Source organism: Miscanthus floridulus, chromosome 19 (genome assembly GCF_019320115.1).
Source record: "Miscanthus floridulus cultivar M001 chromosome 19, ASM1932011v1, whole genome shotgun sequence".
Classification (NCBI taxonomy): domain Eukaryota; kingdom Viridiplantae; phylum Streptophyta; class Magnoliopsida; order Poales; family Poaceae; genus Miscanthus; species Miscanthus floridulus.
In genome coordinates, this window is record NC_089598.1 from 107,186,630 (window position 1) to 107,209,331 (window position 22,702).

The window sequence follows — 22,702 nt, forward strand, 5'->3', positions numbered from 1 at the left end:
CTACAATGATTAACTTAGTAATATGAAGTATTCTCAAATGATTTAATATCTCCTAGTATCAACATATATATGTATAAACTAATTATACCAACAAATAGATCACAAATTTAGGAATCTAACAAAATTTGTTTCTCAATTTTTGGACATCTACACTATTTTATATTAATTACCAAAGATCAGCCCAGAAATTAAATTAGAAAACCATTACTAATTTTCTGGGAAAAAGAAAATGGATTCTCTGCGCGGCCCACCTATCGGGTCGGTCACCATCCCCGACCCGAGCGGCTACGCTAAGCGGCAACATGGGGTGGCGGGACTCACTGGAGAAGGCTGTAGCGGCATGCGGCCATCCACGACGGTGGTGCCACTGTTCCAGTGAGCTGGGGCAGCTATAGACCTAATTGGTTAGCGCGCGAGCATCAGGAGACTACCATGGATCTAGCCGAGGTGATGGTTGGGGTGGAGGATGGCGGAGGAGGTGTGGCCACGTGCGGCCGAGCTGTGCGGCGGTGCACCGTGGAGGCACGGTCGCGTCAGCGACGACGGTGAGGCAGTAGAGGTTCGGCTATGGCACGCAGGGCGAACAGGGGGGTGGAGTCGAAGCTAGCGGTGCATAGTAATTGGCTCAGGGTGGACTGAGGGAGGGCTGCCCTCGGCCATGGCCGAGCGCAGCCTTATCGGCACGGCGGCGGGGAAATCTCCAAATTGGAGCTTGGTCGTGCATGCTTCGAGGCTGGGTGGGGTCGGGCAGCGAGAGGACTTGATGATGAAGCCGTGGATGCGTTGAATTGAATGAAGGTGATCGCTCATTAGTAATTTAATGGCGGAGCTCGACGGCAGCAGTAGAGAGAGAGAGAGAGACGGGGCCAGCAGGTGGGCTCAGCTTGGTCTCGCCTTGGTTGGATGTGGTCGGCGTGATCAGGGAGGCACATGCGTAGATGCTACGGACAAGCGCGCGTGTCCATGACCGGCATGGCCTGTGCGGCGCAGCGCCATAAATGGCAAGGCGACGCTGAGCTCAGCCATGTGCGCGCGGTAGTGGCGGCCTTAAATCAGGCAAGCAGCGACGCAGAGGTGCAAAGAGAAGCGCAGACGTGACGGTGAGGCGAGGGCCTCGGCAGTGGCTGCGTTGCGACGCGGGCAGGTCGGCAGTGCAGTAGCGCGGCGGGGCCACCGGTCGCACCGCTTGGCTACGTAAGCAGCAGCGGTGGCTCCGCGCGCCCGAGCCAGTGGCGGCCAGGCCACAGCCTAGCTAGAGACAACCATGGCCGACGACATGCGGCAGTGCGTGCGCGCGACTAGCGCATTACGCCATGCGGCTGGGCGTGGTTATCGCGCTCACCCGACGAACCAGCACGAGAACGTGTCGTGCACGAATTTTAAAGCACCTATAAAAACTAAACGGTTGTTCTAGGAATCAAACCACCTTCACCATGCTCAAAAGGGCTTATCAGGCTACCAACTCGAGCTAACACATTGATACCACTTCTTAACTTGATTTCACAACATAAATTTCCAAACACGGCATTGTCTAGCTGTCAACATACTTAAAAATATTCTAAAGTTTTGAGCTGAACTTAATTCCAAATTATATTTCTAGGCTATTAAAAATATTAGCTAGCATTGTTATTTTTCTACAGCAAGGATTTCACTGTCATCTACAAAGTTCATATTCCAAACTTTATTTAAGTGCCACATATATGTTCTATAGCATTTTTGTTCAATAAAAATTGGTTTTAAAACCTACTTGATATACATGAGTTATGGCATAGCTTCTCATTTAACATTTTTATTAATCATCTTAAGTTACAAAAATTTTATTCATGCATCCCATCACATGCATTCTCACATGAACATGATGGTCGGCAAAAACGCCAACGCGCATGGGCCGCGCGTTGTGGGCCACGCGGAGAATCCGTTTTCTTTTTCTAGAAAATTAGTAATGGTTTTCTAATTTAATTTCTGAGTTGATCTTTGGTAATTAATATAAAATAGTGTAGATATCCAAAATTGAGAAATAAATTTTGTTAGGTTCCTAAAATTATGATCTATTTGTTGGTATAATTAGTTTATACATATACATGTTGATACTAGGAGCTATTAAATCGTTTGAGAATGCTTCATATTACTAAGTTAATCATTGTAGGAATTTTTGTGATAAATTGATGATAGCTTTAGTCCTGAAATGTTTATGGTAGCTTCATTGTATTATTATGTGCTCACTGTAATTTTTGTGACCTTAGAATACACTAAGCATTAGGGTAGTTAAATGTTCTTTGTTTCAAAATACATTAAATCTTTAGTAGAAATAAAGATATACCCTTAATTTACAAAGCTAAGTGTTTGTTAGTGAACCCAACATTTTGCTTGATGAAGATGATAGTTAGCTTAGTATCTTAGTCATTAGAGCTAGCTTAGTAGCTTGTTATGCACATTTTTATTTTAAGAGTTGTTGCCTAAATGTAAGTTGTTGCATTATCATCGCATGCATGTAGAGAATGAGTTGGTGGAGATAGTGACCACCGATGATCGTAAGTTCGAGGAGATCATCGAGGAGTACGTGGAGGAGATCCTCATGAGGGAGGAAGTCCTAGAGTGACCACCGACTGACTCAGCTGACACCGCGCCTTTCCAAGGTAAGCCCCGGTGCATAACCTCTATTTTATAATTCACCGTATATATATGTGTTGTGCATTTATGTTACAGGAATTTTATGGAAACCACATGCATAGATATACCTGCCCTAAGAGTCTTACTAGTGCAGGTTCGAGTAGATGCTATGTTTAGGTCACCGGTAGCATGAGTAACCGGCCGTTGCTCATAATAGGGGATTATTATTACTCTCATAATAAAATGATGAAAATAAAATAGAGACCAGGTAGGGATATGGCATGGGATATTGGTGGGTGTAACAAGTTGTGTCCCATGGCCAACGGGGCTTAACATGGTTACACTGTTTTCCCTGTTTATGTCGATTGAGGATCGTCCGTTGCTGTGGATGGTAGTCAGGTCACAGACTTATTATCCTGAGCACGTACTTGCTTTTGGGAGCGGGAAGGCTCGTTACGCTGTTGTCGTGGGTTCCGACTCTTTTCGGACTAACTGATTGGAGGAGCGGAAAGATGGAGGTCTAAGCACCACGTTGAGACCGGGTCTCGAGAGTGGGGGCTTGGAGTCCAAGTTTGGACGGGGACTTGGACCTCTCGATAGGAGTGGAATGGGTTGGTCTTGTTTGTGCTTAGGGTATAAGCGAGGCATGTGTTTCGGGGTACCTAGCTATGATACATTGGTTCACGAATTGCCATTTCTGTAAGACAGTACGACTTGGCTATGGTCTAGCACCGTAGTAAGAACTGGAAGATGAAAGATGGTAAAATGATTCTGATTGCTCAACCCTTGCTTGAAAGTAGAACAACTGCTTACCTAGAATGATTAGCTAATGAAGTAATCAAAGCTGCCAATAAAACTTAAGGACTTACTATTAGTAATGCTTTTCGTAAACAAAAAAGAAAACAACAAACCATATTGCCTATCATACCTCTTGGAGTCGGGAAACTATTCCCTCTAGTCGGGTAAGTCTTGCGAGACATTGTGTACTTAGGGTTTATTTTACCCCTATTGCAGGTGCAGCTTCAGGAGTAGCTCTTGTGTGGAGGATTCTTCTAGTGGGCACAGACGGTTCCTTATATCGATTCTGCTAGATGTTTATTTTAATTCTGCTATTTAATTATCGCACTCTGAGCTCTGGTATTGTAATAAATAATTTCCAAGAACTCTTTGTTGTATGAAATGGACTAAGTATTATAAACTCGTATTCATTATTGGATCCTGGTGGTAAAACCTGGATTGTTTCGAGTTCTCCCTTGTGGTGGGCTCGACAGAACGGTCTAATGTAGCACTTTTGATGTGCTTTGTGTCTAGTGGAAGACGAGCACCTCCAAAATATGTGCTAATTCGAGCGGTTCTGTCACAGGTGGTATCAGAGCTAATAATGAGTATACGAGTTTAAGAACCCTTTTCAAAAACCTAAAATTGGACCGACAAAAGCTTTGCGAAAAATAGGATGCGATATATTATGTAAATAAGTATAAGCTCTAGCAATATTTTCTATCTAGGATAGTGGCACTAGTTTTATCTAATTAATTTCTGTAGGTACACTAACTTATGTTGCATAAGAATCGTTTAGCATCCGGGAAGTGAGTGTGCGTTGTGCCAAAATTTTATACGAATGTCGCTATATTCCGGCTTGAGTGAACGAATACGTCGATGCATGCATCATGAAGAGATGATCTTGCTTAAACTTAACTCCCTCACATGTATAATTTTGGGTAGTGAATTGATAGGATAATAAATGAAAAAGAAATATTTTAACTCTTAAGGAAAGGCTTTAGCATGTAGCAACTTATCGGCCCTTATCATCTCTCTAGCCTTTTATTTTTAAATATGGTGGTCATGTCCCTAACGGTGGAATCCTCTCTGTTTACATATGAACCTAAGGTCTGGTCATGGAAGCACCAGTGCTAGGATAGGCCGTGGTCTTGGTGATGACTAGGGCGAAAATGGTCGTGGCGATGATCATGGCAATGTCAACGTGGAGAGCCACGAGGCCCCACTCCATGGTCCTCCTCCTCCTCCACCATCACCGCCTCCGATGACCCATACCAAGATGATGGCCGAGATGTTGGCTGCTCATCACGAGTCAGCCCATGCCTTGGAGATGCTGGCATAGGTTATTGGTGGCTTCGCCCGTGGATGACCCGGTGGTAATGGCGGGAACGAGGGTGGTGCTCACGGTCCCAAGAGGCCCTACTCTTATCAGGACTTCTTGGGGACACACCTGCCCACATTCACGTTGACTATGAAGCCTCTAGACGTGGAGCATTGGCTTCGAATTCTAGAGCAGAATATTCAGCTGCTCAACGTGATTGATGAGCAGAAGGTGCGCTTTGCTGCACAACAGCTTCTGGGACCTGCCAGTGCTTGGTGTGATACTTTCAACACCATGTAGCCTATGGACCACCATTTGACTTGGCGGGAGTTTACCATTGCTTTCCGTCAGTACTATATTCTTGCTGGTTTGTTGAACGGGAAGCTATTGAGTTTCTAGAACTAAAGCAAGGAAACATGACTGTGATGGAGTATGTGAACAAGTTCAACCATCTTGCACAGTATGCTGAGACTCAAGTGGACACCGATGAGAAGAAGATGGACCATTTCAATCGCGATCTCTCTTGTACCTTGCAAGAGAAGCTATATACAGGTGGCTATCAGACCTTTGGTGCATTAATGAATGCTGCTATTACTATGGAGGGACTTCAGCGTGACTCTCGGGCTGAGTGGAAGCTCAAGAGGGTGATCTCTAGATATTCTAGTCACCCATAGTCTCAGAAGGTACATGTTGTGAGGAGGGTGTCTTAACACTCTTCGGGAGGACCACCGTTCTGTCAGACTCAGCAGACTCACCAGGCACCTCCCACTTAGTACCATGCACCTACTCGGCAGGTGCAGTAGTCTCAAGGATAGTAGGTTCTGCCTCATCAGGGATAGGGGAACAAGCCTGGCGCTTGTTTCAAGTGTGGCAAAGAAGGCCACTATGCTCGTGAGTGCCCCTAGAACCAGCCTGCTCAATCTTCTTGGCCTTCAGCCAACTATCATCTAGTCAAGAGGACTATCATCAGGAAGAAGGTGCCCGTGAGTCGCTCCGGACAGGTTAACTTCACCAAGGCTGAGGAGATCCCGTAAGGAGAGCCTATGATGGCTGGTATGTTCTCCATTGATTCCCACCCAGCATATGTGTTATTTGATTCTAGTGCATCACATTCATTCATGAGTATGGGGTTCGAACAAAGGCATAATATATCTACTATGGCTATTACTATTTTCTATAGAATCAGAACCCTAGGTGCGTAGTTGTGCGTTAACACTCGGATGAACACAGTCGAGATCGGATCTGCAATTGCAGGTGTTGGGGTGATTGGCGCAGTATTGATTTGCACCAGCTCGATGAGTTCTCCAACTCCGTCAGCGTTGATGATCCACGAGATTGATCCGACCGTGAAGATCTAGCTAGGCTGTGGGAGGGACGAAGAGCCTCCAAAACATACCATCTTGTTTGACCACAGGTGTAGTGAAGTTCAAGAATCGATTGGTGGTCCCCTCAAGTGATGAGCTTAAGAGAAAAAATTTGGATGAAGCTCACAACTGCAAGCTATCCATTCACCCTAGAAGCAATAAGATGTATCAAGATTTGTGTCACTTGTATTAGTGGCCAAAAATGAAGCAGGACATTACTAAGTACATCTCAGAATGCGACATCTGTGGGAGGGTTAAGGCAGACCATATGCGTACGCCTAGATTTCTACAGCCCCTGCCCATCCTTGTTTGGAAATAGTAGGATATTTCCATGGATTTTGTTGTGGGTTTGTCCCACACAGCAAAAGGGTATGACTCTATTTGGGTCATTGTGGATCGCCTTACCAAGTTTGCTCATTTCCTCCCGGTGGATATGAGGTATTCAGCCAAGAAGTATGCCAAGCTATATTTTGATTAGATTATGACCCTACATGGAGTTCCTATAACCATTATTTCTGATAGAGGGTCAATCTTTGTCTCTCGCTTCTGGGAGCAACTCCAGAAATATCTTGGTACTCATCTCCTCAGAAGTTTAGCTTATCATCCGCAAATTGATGGTCAGACAGAAAGGGTTAATCAAGTACTTGAAGACATGTTGAGAGCTTGTGTCATTTCTTTTCCAGAAAAGTGAGATGAATGCTTGACTTTAGCTGAGTTTTCTTATAACAATAGCTACCAAGAGAGCATTCGTATGGCACCTTTCGAGGCGTTGTATGGCAAGAAATGTATGACACCTCTTAATTGGGTGGGAGTGGGTGACCGTGGTTACTTTGGACCTGATTTCATAAAGGAAGCAAGAGAGCAAGTCTGGGTTATTCAGAGTCATTTGAAAGCGGCTCAGAATGATCAGAAAGCTTATGCAAACAAGAGGAGAAGGCCCTTGCAGTTTGAAGTTGGTGACCTTGTGGACCTCAAGGTATCCCCGATGAGAGGTGTGCATCGGTTTGGAGTCTGTGGAAAGATAGCTCCTCGATATGTTGGACCTTATAAGATTTTGGAGCAATGTGGTTCTGTTGCTTATCGCCTCCAGCTCCCGGATATTTTGTCAGTAGTCCATAATATCTTCTATGTTTCTAAGTTAAAGAAGTGTTTATGGGTTCCCGATGAAGTGGTGGAAATTGAAGGACTCCCTCTCCAACCTGATGTTTCTTATATTGAGCATCCTTTCAAAATCTTGGATGAAAAATAGAGAGTCACTAGGAACAACGTGGTGAAATTCTATAAGGTCCAGTGGCAAAATCATTCGGAGGACGAAGCGACTTGGGAACAAGAGAGTTATATTCTAGAGCATTATCCCCACCTCCTCCCCGAAATATCAATGTAATGGCTTAGGTTACTAGCTTACTTCTTATCCCTTTTTCCCACACTAGGCACTCACATGAAATCTCAGGACGATATTTTGTTTAAGGGGGGAGAGCTGTAACACCCTCGGTGTTACGCCCTAAACAAATTACCAAGGTGTAGTGAAGTTCAAGGATCGATTGGTGGTCCCCTCAAGTGATGAGCTAAAGAGAAAAAAATTGGATGAAGCTCACAACTCCAAGCTATCCATTCACCCTGGAAGCAACAAGATGTATCAAGATTTGCGTCACTTGTATTAGTGGCAAAAAATGAAGCATGACATTCCTAAGTACATCTCAAAATGTGACATCTGTGGGATGGTTAAGGCAGACCATATGCGTACACCTGGATTTCTACAGCCCCTACCCATCCTTGTTTGGAAATGGCAGGATATTACCATGGATTTTGTTGTGGGTTTGTCCCGCACAACAAAAGGGTATGACTCTATTTGGATCATTATGGATCGCCTTACCAAGTCTGCTCATTTCCTCCTGGTGGATACGAGGTATTCAACCAAGAAGTATGCCAAGCTATATTTTGATCGGATTGTGACCCTACATGAAGTTCCTCTAACCATTGTTTCTGATAGAGGGTCGGTGTCGATGCGGGACCCATAGGATACCCCACAAGGGAGAGAGAAGATCTAGTCCAACTAGGATTCTTCCTATGTAATCTTAGTAGTAGAACTATTAAGTAATCCTACTAGGAAATCTCATTGTAAACCGACTAGGACTCTGGCCTCCTGACTATATAAAGGAGGGCAGGGCTCCTGAGAGAAGAGGACGACAATTGTACAACACAACGTATCACAATCAATCCAACGCAAAGGCTAACGCCGACTGGACGTAGGGTTATTACTCGATCTACGATCGAGGGCCTAAACCAGGATAAATCGACTGTCTCTTGCGTTAACCATCGAGTTCAGCCTACGCCGAAGCCCGAACATACTGCCCCGGGTACCCCCGTGGCAGGCTATCGGTGGTGAAACATCGATAGTCGGTCTTGGTCTCTCGCTTCTGGGAGCAACTCCAAAAATGTCTTGGTACTCATCTCCTCAGAAGTTTAGCTTATCATCTACAAACTAATGGTCAGACAGAAAGGGTCAATCAAGTACTTGAAGACATGTTGAGAGCTTGTGTCATTTCTTTTCCAGAAATGTGGGATGAATACTTGACTTTAGCTAAGTTTTCTCATAACAATAGCTATCAAGAGAGCATTCGTATGGCACCTTTCGAGGCATTGTATGGCAAAAAATGTATGACACCTCTTAATTGGGTGGGAGTGGGTGACCGTGGTTACTTTGGACCTGATTTCATAAAGGAAGCAAGAGAGCAAGTTAGTGTTATTCAGAGTCATTTGAAAGCGGCTCAGAATCATCAGAAAGCTTATGCAGACAAGAGGAGAAGGCCCTTATAGTTTGAAGTTGGTGACCTTGTGTACCTCAAGGTATCCCCGATGAGAGGTGTGCATCGGTTCGGAGTCCATGGAAAGTTAGCTCCTCGTTATGTTGGACCTTATAAGATTTTGGAGCAATGTGGTTCTGTTGCTTATCGCCTTCAGCTCCCGGATATTTTGTCAGCAGTCCATAATATCTTCCATGTTTCCTAGTTAGAGAAGTGTTTGTGGGTTCCCGATGAAGTGGTGGAAATTGAAGGACTCCCTCTCCAACCTGATGTTTCTTATATTGAGCATGCTGTCAAAATATTGGATGAAAAATAGAGAGCCACTAGGAACAACGTGGTGAAATTCTATAAGGTCCTGTGGCAAAATCATTCGGAGGACGAAGCGACTTTGGAGCTAGAGAGTTATATTCTAAAGCATTATCCCCACCTCCTCCCCGAAATATCAATGTAATGGCTTAAGTTAATAGTTTACTTCTTATCCATTTTTCCCACACTAGGCATTCACATGAAATCTTAGGACGAGAATTTGTTTAAGGGGGGGGGGGGGGGGGAGAGTTGTAACACCCTCTGTGTTACGCCCTAAATAAATTACCAAACCATGTCATGAGCATCATGTTTATGTAAGAATGCATGTGATGGGATGTGTGAATAAAATTTTTGTAACTTAACATGATCAATAAAAATGTTAAATGAGAAGCTATGCCATAATTCATGTATATCAAGTAGGGTTTAAAACCAATTTTTATGGAACAAAAATACTATAGAACATATATGTGGTACTTAAATAAAGTTTGGAATATGAACTTTATAGATGACAATGAAATCCTTGCTGTAAAAAATAATATTGCTAGCTAATATTTTTAATATCCTAGAAATGCAATTTGGAATAAGTTCAGCTCAAAAATTTAGAATATTTTCAAGTATGTTGACAGCTAGACAATGCGGTGTTTGAGAATTTATTTTGTGAAATCAAGTTAAGAAGTGGTGTCATGTGTTAGCTTGAGTTGGCAGCCTGATAAGCCCTCTTGAGCATGGTGAAGGTGGTTTGATTCCTAGAATAACCATTTAGTTTTTATAGGCGCTTTAAAATTCGTGCATGGCATGTTGTCGGGCTGGTTCGACGGGTGAGTGCGATCACCACGCCCGGCCGCACGACGCCATGCGCTGCTGTGCGTGGCCGGCCACGGCTGTCTTTGGCCCGGCTGTGGCCTGGCCACCACTGGCTCGGGTGTGCGGAGGCGCCGCTACTGTCTGTGCAGCCATGCGGTGCTGGCGCCCGCCCAGCCGCGCTGCTACACTGCCGACCCACCCCACGACACGGCGCAGCCACTGCTAGTACCGTCGCCTCACCGTCACATCCTCGCTTCTCTCTACACCTCTGCGCCACTGCTGGCCTGGTTCGAGGCCGCCACTGCCGACGTGAGATGCAAGCAAGGTGGGCGTCCGAGGACAGGGCTCGTGCTAGCGACTGGCGCGAGGGCAGGGGTGCGCTTAGACGGCGAGCGCCTCCGGTTCAGCAGCGCGAGCGAGGGCAAGGAGACGCACATGGAGACCGACCCATCCTCGGCGCCATCCCCGTCCCCATTGTCGTCCCATGCTCCTTCCGCGTCAGCTAAAGCAGCGGGCGCCAGGCCTCAACTCGCGCTCCTCGTCTTGAGGATGAAGAAGGTGTTGGAGTCACTAATAGCTTGGTCCCACCTGGCGTAGAGAGAAAGAGGTAGAGGATGAGGTTACGAGAGAAGGATATTTTAGACGTTTTTACTGGCTGGACCCACGTGTCAGGGCCGGCAAATGGCAAAAACCAAATGGAAGGTGGATGGAATGGCTTGGGAGGCAAAAAAAAAGTGCCATGGCACCTGGGTGCGTTTGAACTTTTTAGTGGCCTGTAGGCCTAGAGCATCTTTCGTAATGGCACACAGGGAAAATGCTCAATTTATTTGATTTATTTAAGCTAAGGTTGGATCATGCCCAATTAATAAATTTAATAAAACATATAGTTTATTACTATTGGTATGAGAATCATACAATAAATTATCATGCATGCGTCCCGTTGCAACATACGAGCATTTTTGCTAAAGGGGAGGAAGTTTTGCCGAATACGCAGGAAAGAAAAATGCAAGCGCACATGTAATAAGATGGAACTACCATTGGAGCATATAGTTATATCGTGCCGTGTATTTATATTTCAAAAAATATGATTTGGAGATGGATGTGCACGTCGTCGGATACTCGGATCCGGTAGGCAGGCGGTTAAGGCAAGGCTCTGGATATACTCTTACATGGAGGAGGTAGCATGCAGCAGCAGCAGAAGCAGATGGCCGTTGTGAGTGTGCAAAACATGTGTACGGATATGGACTACGACTTGACTTGTTGGATATATATACAAAATGAAGCATATCAACCATGCGCGCATTATACTATTTAATATTGTTACATATAATTAGCAGCGCATGGAAGCACGAAATGAAATACACAGTTGCATTGGCACAGCTGGTACAAGGCACGTACGCTACGCAAGCAGCTTGAACAACCAGTGCACCACCATCTTGTTGTGTGAATGTGTGATGGAGAAGGAGAAGGAAGCATGTACTGGCCGGGTAGCGTGCACACCACCGGCCGGCCGGCAAATCGATCGGTCGTTCACCAACAGGACAGCGCCACCCGCCCACCCCCACGTGCGCGCCGGCGCCTCCGCTTTATATACCCCCTCTTCCTCCCCGGCCTCTCCACAACGAGCTGAGGCTGCAGAACAAGCAAGGCATCCTCCATCAACGACCCATTCCAATGGCGCCCGCCTTCGGCCGCTCCATCTCCTTCCCGCTGAGCCCGGCGCGCTCCTCCTCCTCCTCCTCCACAACCAAGAAACAGGCGCGCCACGTGCGTTCCATCAGCCTCCCGATCTCGGGTTTGATGGACCAGATCTGCTCAATCGTACCCGTGGACCTTCCGGCCAGAACAACCAGCCACGTCACCCAATTTTTTCTCCTCCGTCAGATCTTCCATCCAACGGCCCAGATCGCTTAGAGCTGATTTCGCCGGGAGCGGCTTCTCACGCTTTTCCTTGGCTTCTCCCGCTTCTCCTCTGCTTTCCCGCTTCTCTTCTGAATCCATAGAACCAAATATATACCCTAGCTTCCGCTTCCCCATCCAGCTTGTCGCCCCCTCCTCTCTCTCCTCTTCACGCTCTCTCACTCTCACCGACTCTCTCCGACGCGGGCGCGGACAGGGTGGCGGCGCGAGCGGGAGGCGTCGGCGGCGTCCTCCCCCCTCCCCCCCTCCTCCTTAGCACTCCCTCGTCTGCCTCTTACCTCCGTTTCTCCCTCCCCTTCCCCTCTCTCTCTCCCCTTCCCGGTCGACACGGCGGCAGGCGCGAGCGCGGTGGCAGCCGCGGCGCGGCGGCGCCCCCTGTGGGTTCTCGGCCGGCGCGGGTGGTGCCCGGCGGCCCCTTCTCTCTCCCTCATCCTCTGCGCGGGCTCCTCAACGCCTCCTCCCGCCGACGAGCATGTGCTTTGCTCCTCCATGAAACCCTACCTGTCTACTTCTTCTGATTTGGTTTTCGTTTTTTGTTTCTCGGTGTTGATTTCAGCTTACTTCCTACTCCTCCATAGGGTTCCTCTACGAGCACCAGATTTGTTGCCTTCCTTCGATGCATGCTTGCTGTGTTGTTGCTGTTATTGCGCCATATTTCGCTTCTGCTGTTTCAGGTATTGGCGGTCCTGAGACTTCTGCCTCTTTGTCCCTGCTTGCTCAACATGGAGAGGAGCTCCTGCATAATATTGGTGAGTCACAAAGCAATAATCTAAAGATGCCTACCAGGCGGTTGACTAACAGAATAATGTGATATTTGTGTTCCGACCAATTTTCTTCGGATTAGATTACAGATACTTTCTAATGGCAATGGATATATACTGAAGGGATGTAGAGGATGGATATACACTCAAAGGGTTTACAGATTGTTAAGATAGTTAGTGGAAACTGAGATTGAAATATATGTATGAGGGATAGACAATTGATGATATTGTTATAGCCTGAATAAATTCCAGATTCTAACATGTACACTTTTCCGTTCTTCTTTGGTGATAACAAGTGCCTTTAATAGCAGGATAACTAGGGGAGTCCTCTGGCTGATATATTGCCCTATTATCATGTATATGGTTCTAATTGTACATTTGATGTTCGACTCATTGCCTGCATACCGATGATAGATCCCAGGTTTTTACATGTGCATGTTTCCACTTTTTATTAGTTGGCATTCCTTTATTATAGTGACATTAATCTCACATCCTTTATTTTAAATTTTTGTTTTGCTATAGTAATCGACATCAAAAACATGTATGCTTTGCTGCAGCTTGATTCCAGATATAGTCACTGATGGCCATAGTGTTAAAGGGTGTCCCAGGTATTTTGTTTCCCCCCTTTTTTGACATTGTCCCTTGACTGATCTTCATCTATGGTTTCTATAGTAATCGACATCAAAACATGTATGCTTTTCTGCAGCTTGATACCGAAGGGAGCACGTCATGTTCCCAATGAAAAATAGAATTCAGAAGATTCGCAATTCAGACTAGAAGCGTACAAGGTACGAGCGATTTTCTTTTCCTCCTATACATACAACTGAGCACTGATGTGTTGGTCTATCCTCTATGTTGCTCCAGTGCTATGTATGAAAGCTATCGTCTCCTAAATGTCTAACCAAATCTATCGAGTCTATTTTTTGTACCAATTAAACTATTAAGGATCCATTTGTAGTGCCTAAAAGGTTACACATTTTGGTCATTTGGATCCTGACAAATTCTAGATGGCCTAAAAGGTTATCTTGGTAATTTCAATTCCTCTGCAAACTTTTTTTTTTTGGAAAACCTCATTTGCTTGACATTTCTGCAGATCAATTTAGAGTAACCAGCTTTTTCAATCAGATCGTCTTTCACATTAAAGTACATGTGCTTTAAAGAAACCATTTTATTTGTTGCTTAATTATTTTGCTGGTTTAGGCTTATGCTTTCTTCACTAAATCTACGCCTATGACATTAACATGCCTTTTCCACCATAGACTTCAAAGTATCCACTGCAAATTCTCCTTTGGATATGAAGGGGTCAGCTATGGCAAAAGGTTGCTGCTTATGACTATTTTCATGTTGTTACTTGAGCCTAAAATATTTTTTTATCATGTGCATTGAGGCTGTGATATTTATAAATAAGGGTATCTTACACATTAACTAGACAGAGATGCAATGCAAGCTCATTTTGGTTATAAACTGATGGATCATGGATGCTGTGATATTCCTGCTTCCAAACATGAACAACTCCTCATTAGTATGAGATCGATGGAAGGTCTTTGTTTTCGGATCATAATAGCAAAATGCTCATATCTTACCTATTTTCATATAGGTCTGGAGGCGCTGCCCCTGGACTGCGGTGAGGCTTCTTGCTATGTGCCTCAAACTTTTTGAAAGCTGGAAGCCCCACTGTCTAATCAAATCCATTTAAACTATTTTTTCATATCAATTGAACTATTAAGATCCATTTATAGGGCCTACAAGGTTACACATTTTTGGTCAGTTGGAACCTGATGATTTTTGTTTCCTCCCTGTGTTTACATGGTTTCGTGCTGACGATAAGTTTATTACCACATTTACTTTTCTTACTTACTGTGTGACATGTACCATTTTCTTGATTTGCTGATGTCATGTGCTATTATGCTAATACTTTGCAGAGGGGATCAGAGGTCGACGAGGTTAGATTGGATACACGACGCTGTCCTAAGAATCAGTTCTACAGCGATGACAATGCTGCCGGGCCTCCAGCCCTGCCTCCTGGGGCGCCCTCGATGCACGCAATGCGTATGTCCTCGCTGTCTGCCTGCAGGTACTTGAAAAAGCTACTCCAATACTCTTGCTGCTGTCTACAACATGCCTTCCATTGGTGTAATCACAGTGCTCAGATTTCTCAATGTTCAATTGGAAACTATATACATGTCGTATTTTATCCTTATCCCTCGACCTGTACTATTGTGCAATTGGTTTGGAATGGTCTTTATTGCTCGCCAACCCGTACATATAGTATCTCTGGATTATTCTCATGTGCTTAGAGGCCTCATCCTTCAAAATTGTGCTGATTGCAGCTCTCCGAAGATACATGACTTACCTTGCGTTTCCTTTGTTATCTCGTCCTGCTAAAGGTATGACTTCTCTCTGCACATTATTTTTGGTTGACCTCTTTTGTCTTCAAGGTGTTCCAGCTGCTGAACCAGTACACTGCTAGGTAATACAAGCAGAGCTACTTCGGCTACCTGCCTATGGGCCTTTGCCTGCACTATGCCCAAATAGTGCTTGTTCTAGATACCGATAATGTATAGGTCCATCGTCTCTATCTAAATCTAAAATCTTGTCAGTCAATGCTGTAAAGCAACTTTGGGGGAATATCCCATGTATTTATTACTACCTTTGGTTATCTTGTCTCTAATAAGCCTATTATCGGTTGTTTCAGATGGAGTACAAAAATATGCTAAATAGGAAATGATTCGGCTTTTGATTGGCTGCAGTTGCTAATCATTTTCCCATCCCTAGATGGAACATGTTTTTTTCCTGGTTCATGTTCTCTGTTATTAATCATTAACCGACTGATACGGCGCGCAAGGGCGCGCCCCTTCCACTAGTATTCTTACATGGAGGAGGTAGCATGCAGCAGCAGCAGATGGCCGTTGTGAGTGTGCAAACCATGTGTATGGATATGGACTACGACTTGACTTGTTGGATATATATACAAAATGAAGCATATCAACCATGCGCGCATTATACTATTTAATATTGTTACATATAATTAGCAGCGCATGGAAGCACGAAATGAAATACACAGTTGCATTGGCACAGCTGGTACAAGGCACGTACGCTACGCACGCACGCACGCAGCTTGAACAACCAGTGCACCACCATCTTGTTGTGTGAATGTGTGATGGAGAAGGAGAAGGAGACATGTACTGGCCGGGTAGCATGCACACCACCGGCCGGCCGGCAAATCGATCGGTCGTTCACCAACAGGACAGCGCCACCCGCCCACCCCCACGTGCGCGCCGGCGCCTCCGCTTTATATACCCCCTCTTCCTCCCCGGCCTCTCCACAACGAGCTGAGGCTGCAGAACAAGCAAGGCATCCTCCATCAACGACCCATTCCAATGGCGCCCGCCTTCGGCCGCTCCATCTCCTTCCCGCTGAGCCCGGCGCGCTCCTCCTCCTCCTCCTCCACAACCAAGAAACAGGCGCGCCACGTGCGTTCCATCAGCCTCCCGACCTGCCGCGCCCACCCGCTGCTCGCGCACCTCCACGCCACCACCTGCGCCGTCCGCACCTGGGCCACCACCGCCGGCGCCGACCCGTGCACCACCACCTCCACCCCGTCCGCGGGCCTCGCCCACCTCGATGCGCTCCACGCCGCGCTGGCCGAGCTCCTCGTGCTCCCGGAGCCCCGCGCCGCGCTCGCCACCGCCACGGCCTTCTCGGACCGCCTCCTGGACGGCCTGCTCGCCCTCGCAGACGCGTACGGCGCGTTCCGGGAGACCCTCGTCGACCTAAGGCGCCACGCCGCCGAGGCCCGAGCCGCGCTGCGGCGCCGTGACGCGGCGCGCCTCGCGTCGGCCGTCCGCGCCCAGCGCAGCGCCGAGAAGGACCTCGCACGCCTCGCGTCCTCCGCGCGCGCCGCCGCCAGACTCCCTCTGCTCCCCGTGGCGCCCGCGGCCACCACCGTCGCCGAGGTCGAGGTGTCCGGGGTGCTCGCCGAGGCCCTGGCCACCGCGGCGTCCGCGTCCGCGGCCGTGTTCTCCGCGCTCGAGGCCGTCTCGTCCGCCGCCACCTCCGCCACCGCGTCTGCTTCCTCCAAGAAACCTGCGGCCACGGCGACGCTCATGTCTCTGGTCACCAGGAGCAGCAAGGCCGCCGCCGCCTCCGACGAGGACAAGGAGCTGACCGCGCTGGAGAAGATGGAGCAGCTTGACGAGTGCATCGCCGAGATGGAAGCCGGGAGTGACAAGGTGTTCAGGCGCGTCCTGCACACTAGGGTTGCACTGCTCAACATTCGCACCCACACATGCTGATTGTTTTCGACATCCATCAAAACAACACTCCAAAATGTCCTTATTAACCCAAAAATGCAAGTGTACATACAGATTATTGGACGAAAAAAATGCTCTAGCTTGTTTATTTGGCTCTTGTTCAAATGCATGCATTCCTGTGAACTGTGATGTGCTTACATTTCATCGGACAAAACCGCATTCGATCGGCATTCGTGTTCATAAGTTTAAACCCATCTCGTTGGCACACGGCGCTTATACAAAATACTACGTTGTCTTTTCTAGGTATATATCTTTTGCTGCTATACATTTAAACATAGTGTATATTTAAGTGTTTAACAAAAAAACTATCTATCAAGAAAAGCTAAAAAAAGCTTATAATTTAGAATGGGGAGTATTCCATAAAAAAATGAGCGAAGGAGATTGGAGACCATGCTCCATTAACGCAAACTGCTCGAGTTAAGATCTCTGAATTATTTTCACTATTCTGAAACCATGGCTCTGATCTGGATCTAGATCAAGTTCCTGATGACACATCACTATTGCGCGTTCGAATGAGAGACAAAACTGATCAATGCACCACTATTCTATTGAACATTGCCCAAGATCTCAGAGACATTGAACACTAAATAAAAGGAGGTGGCCACAGAGTCGGTCTTTGGGCGCGATGCACCACTACTCGGCGGTTTTTTAAATTTAGGCTTTGATCAACTTGACAATCATATATGCATAGCTCTTGCCTCTAAGCCTCTAAGTAGATGGTTTTAAAAAAAAAACTGCTAAAGCATGCATGGATCAAAATGACTTGTTTGAGATTTTCTCTATCAGTGTGGTTTATATACATCTTAATTATCATATTTTTTTATTAGAGCTAACAAGCATATGCCCTGATTTTGAACTTCTAATTTAACTCCCTTTCTGTTTCTCTTATTTGATAGGATGAACGCTATACTTTTCTAGTTTAATTTGTACATTTTGTTTTACAGTTTTACCAGATAACCAACGAAACTAGTTGCCCATAGTTAATATATTTACATACTTAACATTGGCCACCTGTGTTGAAACCACTGCAAAATGTTTGTATTATCATAGTAATTGTCGAAAAACCATATAGGGTAAAGCTCCATCACAAATAGATAAAATGTATCTATTGTGTTCGTACAACAATGTTAAAAAGAGCCACTACATTCACCCGAGAGGGTCTAGAAATTCTGGTGTTAATCAGAAAAAAGAAAAGGTCCAGCAGTAAATATTCGATTTTTAGGTTGATCTAATGGGAAAGAAAAATGTCTACATAAAGCCTCCATCTCCATGCAGAACACAATTAATAAAGAAAAAAAATAAATAAAATATTGTGAAAGTTAATAGTTTGATCTCAAAATGAATTAAAAGTCCATATAAATTATTATTAGAAAAATCTAAATTAAATAGAGAATTTTAGCACCATCATCAATGTCGACAAAGGATAAATAACTAAATGGAATGTGTCAATTACAATGATCTTGGCTCAACTTTTGACGTCTTTCATGGTGATAACCAAGGAGAAGAAAACATATTCAGTCCACCGATGTTATGAAAAAGTTGTAAAAAACATACACTACCGGAATCGAAAGCTTTGCCGAGTGTTATATTCTTTGCCGAGTGCATTTTATCGGACACTCGGCAAACCATCTCTTTGCCGAGTGCCAAACTAAAAACACTCGGCAAATATTCTGACACACGGCAAACTATCTGTTTGCCGAGTGCCTTATTAAAAACACTCGGCAAACTGTTTGACACTCGGCAATACTACTGAAAAACGCTCGGCAAACTCCGGCACTCGGCAAATATAGAAAAAACACTCAGCAAATTACGGCACTCGGCAAACATCGCGCCACGTGTCCCTAAGTGAAAAGAGAAAAAAAAAACATTTGCCGAGTGTCAGATCTAGGACACTCGGCAAACTCTTTTGTTTGCCGAGTGTCAGATCTAGGACACTCGACAACATCGCACCACGTGTCCCTCCATGAAAAGAAAAAAAATAAATAAAAAATAAAAAAAATCCTTTGCCGAGTGTCAAATCTAAGACACTCGGCAAACTTTTTGTTTGCCGAGTGTCAGATGTAGGACACTCGGCAAACTCTGCTTATAAGGCCCACGCGCGCGTCTGGTTACTTCCCTCACATCTCACACCACACCGCAGCGCTCCCCTCCGACACGGGATGGCAGGCACCACCCCTCCCCACCCGCCGGCTCGGAGCGGGCGCCTGTCCACCTGAATCACACAGATCGGGACGCCGGAGGAGGAGCAGCGCCGTTCCACATCGCAGGAGCAACAACCACGGGCGCGGAGAGGCCCGCCCGCCAGCAAGCGCTGGCGCAGGTAACCGCAACCCCTCTCCTCGTCCCCTCCCCTCCGCGGCGCCGGCGGTGACAAGCGGGGCTCGCCTGCTCGCCTTACGCACCGCTGGCTGCAGGCAGTATGGCGCCCGGCGGCTGCCTGCTTGCCTCGCCGCCCAGACGCAGCGCGTGCGCGTGCGTGCTCAAAACCTGTGATGACAGTACTGCTCCCTAATCTGATGTTTATGCTTGCTTTGCTAGGTGGACTTGGCTGGTTACATCTCACTTCACTTATGATTTATCACCTCGCTATCTGCAGTTCAAGCTTGGATCCCTGGATCCCATACCATCGGTCTCTCGGAGAGTGTAATCCAGCGAGCGTTGAGTTGAAGCCGTGCAAGTGGAGATGAGGACTCTGAAGAAATCCGACAAGAAAGCTGCCCTCGACTTCGCAGCGCGGAGTTTCAATGTCACCACATCTAGTTCGTGTGTTTCTGGCTACTGAGTGATATTATGTTGTGCTGTATTCTGTTATTATGCGATTGCCAGATTCCAGACTGAGTGTATTAGGCATATCTGCATCAATCGGTATTATACTGATGGATTTTTGCTGAGCATTGTGATGGTTGATCTTATTTAATTGTGGAATCCACATCATGCATTTTTCTTATATATACAGTACATTTGGAGAACTGTCAGACATCGTATGGATTCTAAGTGGTTTTAATGGTGTTCTAATGCAATTATTTTTTTTCTTTGGAAAATAGGTTTGCCGAGTGTAATTCAAAAAACACTCGGCAAACAATAATCCTTTGCCAAGTGTATTTTGAAAAAACGCTCGGCAAACCTTTTTTTTTTGCCGAGTGTCAAATTTGACACTCGGCAAACCATTTGCCGAGTGTGCGATAAAAAACACTCGGCAAATAGCTGTTTGCCGACAAATCAATGCCGTGTGCTGTATGCCGAGTGTAACACTCGGCAAATCATTTGCCGAGTGTTTTTAGGCATTTGCCGAGTGCCTCTGGCACTCGGCAAATCTACTGTATCCCGTAGTGATACACTCTTGAGATATCTTGCAGGCTATTGGTAGATCGATTCCTTGTGCAAGCACATGGATGAGAACCTCGTGAGCAATGCAAGAGACATAGTCAGATTTTTTTTTTTTTTTTGTGAGAAGTTGGTCATGAATGGAAACAAATATAATATGGTCATAGCATGTCCACAACAATATTGTAGAGTGGTAAAAATAGTAGGCCAGAGATTAGCTACTCACTGGTGTTGGTGATGGTTCCACATTTTATTTTAGAATGCTTGTGCCAATGGATATGTGTTTGTGTGGTGACAGAGCCGGCTAGCATCTTCTTGAGGCAATAGTGCCTCCACTAAGCATGAGCAGTATTATAATGAATCGGGTGATGTTTAAGGGCAAAAAAGATAGTTATGGATCTGTAGGATACAAGATGATTCAAAATTTAAATTTACAAGAAGTCTAAAGAATTAGTTTTTTGACAGAGCTCACCAAAGAACGAAAGGCTACTTCAACCTAGCCTCGGTAGAAATTACACAACCATGTGGTAGGAGTGGAATAAATTAAAAGGGATGAGCAGAGGTCCTTAAGACAAGAAATGGGCGACGATAGATGTATGAAATTCATGTAAATTGATGTAGTTAGGAATGAAACATCATCGCGAGGTGGCAATTACATTCAAACAAACAAACAAACATTTTTTTATCAAATATTGTGTTTAAGTAAAAAAAAAACTAATGGTTATACAACGAAAAAAACGTAGCTACCCACTATTATTTGCACAGCTCACTTTGCTAGCTAATTGGTAGTAAAACTAAACTGCGAAACTCAACACATAAAGGATCATACGGATTGATAAGATTCTAGACTTTGTAGTAAACAAACTGGACTAGCTATATTGTTTGATGGAACCTACCCATTCGTGCATGCAAATTTGTCCTTGCTAGAATCAAATCTCTCTGGAAATACGGTGGTTAGCTGCCATCTTGAATTTTGGTGATTATAATCAAATAGCTAAGATACTCTGCTCTTATCCTCTAGTACTAAAAGATGGATCTAGAAATATGATTACCCAAACGTCTGGTAGCTCGCTCGCTCGCTATGAATTGAGCACGATTTCCGATTGTACATATGAACATATATAGGTTAGCATTACTTGCTTGCTTCAATAATGAAGCATATTCTGCTAGCTACCTGCATATAATCTCTCTGTCTCTATTTATGTCAAAGATTCATGTCTAGGAAATCTCTTTTTTGCGGATCTGGCGGCTGTTAGCTTAAAGGGAAAAGAAGACGCAAATAATTCAGCATGCAAGCGTTCGTGCGCAAACCAACGACTCAACCTCTGCAACTAACAGCAGCCGGTAGGAGATAAGGAGAGGAGAGGAACCCTAAGAGTTGAAGGACGACAAACCCATTCGTGCAACATTATGATTGGCATATATAAGCCCTTGTTTAGTTGGACCCAAAATCCAAAAAATTGCTACAGTACCTGTCACATCGAATGTTTGCGGCCCGTATATGAAGCATTAAATGTAGACGAAAAGAAAAACTAATTACACAGTTTGGTGGGAAATTGCGAGACGAACGTTTTAAGCCTAATTAGTCAATGTTTGGACACTATTTGTCAAATAAAAACGAAGGTACTACAGTAGCCCTAAAATCCAAATTTTGCGAACTAAACAAGGGCTAACAATGCATATAGATTAGTACAATGATGCATCTGGTGATATGATGATAGGAGAGCACCTACGACTACAGACATTAAAGCATGTTTTTTCCTTCATTAAAAATTATAATGTGATGATGAATTGATGATTAAGGTTGTAGCTTGGACCAGAAGACGTTAGCATTTGCACATACAGGTACAGCTCGATCAGTTGTTTTCAGTCGGCACGCCGGTAAACTAAAACAAGCATCGTTGGACGACATGATACATGTACTTACTAAAGTTTTGCGTGGTGTGCCTTTCCAGCTACTCCAGGATGATAGATCCAAGTTGTTAGGCGTTGCTTGTGTTGCAAAGCTTATGAATAATGGACCTATAAAACTAAAAGAACTAGCTTGAGATAGGCACTGACTGTGTTTTTTTTTGTTATAAAAAGGATGTATATGGAAATTAGTCTATTACTATATTTGTGCATGATATTTAAGTATAAAACAGAAGGTGTATGGAATTAAAGAAAATTGAAGCACAATATATATCACTTCTCCTATAATCCGGCCAGGTGCCTGGTTTTTTTATTGTTGTTTAGAGTTTAGACAATAGGTAATTTTGTCATTGTTTGACAATAAAAAAATTGTCAACTGTCTCTTGTAAGTTGTCCTTTTAATTATACTAGGTGGTTGTATAAGATTGTCGCCTGAAGGCACCTGAAATATATATAGCAGCTTCCAATATATGTGTCGCTGCAAAAT

At 45.1% G+C, this 22,702-nt stretch overlaps 1 protein-coding gene and 2 long non-coding RNA genes across 3 annotated transcripts; all 3 read left to right on the forward strand.

Moving 5' to 3' along the window:
- Positions 1-12,589: 12,589 nt before the first annotated feature.
- LOC136529810 (uncharacterized) lies at positions 12,590-14,730 on the forward strand. Its single transcript, XR_010777423.1, has 4 exons — positions 12,590-12,655; positions 13,225-13,275; positions 13,374-13,455; positions 14,590-14,730. It is a non-coding gene; the product is annotated as an uncharacterized lncRNA (long non-coding RNA).
- Positions 14,731-14,992: 262 nt separating this feature from the next.
- LOC136529811 (uncharacterized) lies at positions 14,993-15,427 on the forward strand. The gene is made up of 2 exons (XR_010777424.1): positions 14,993-15,054; positions 15,138-15,427. It is a non-coding gene; the product is annotated as an uncharacterized lncRNA (long non-coding RNA).
- Positions 15,428-16,047: 620 nt separating this feature from the next.
- LOC136529809 (uncharacterized) lies at positions 16,048-16,963 on the forward strand. Its single transcript, XM_066522872.1, has one exon. It carries the CDS (start codon positions 16,048-16,050, stop codon positions 16,960-16,962), a length of 915 nt encoding a protein of 304 aa, XP_066378969.1. The 3' UTR covers position 16,963.
- Positions 16,964-22,702: the final 5,739 nt, after the last annotated feature.

Bases quoted from the DNA above. Each gene is read 5' to 3' on its own strand.
- LOC136529809 (XM_066522872.1), top strand. From the start codon at position 16,048: ATGGCGCCCGCCTTCGGCCGCTCCATCTCCTTCCCGCTGAGCCCGGCG.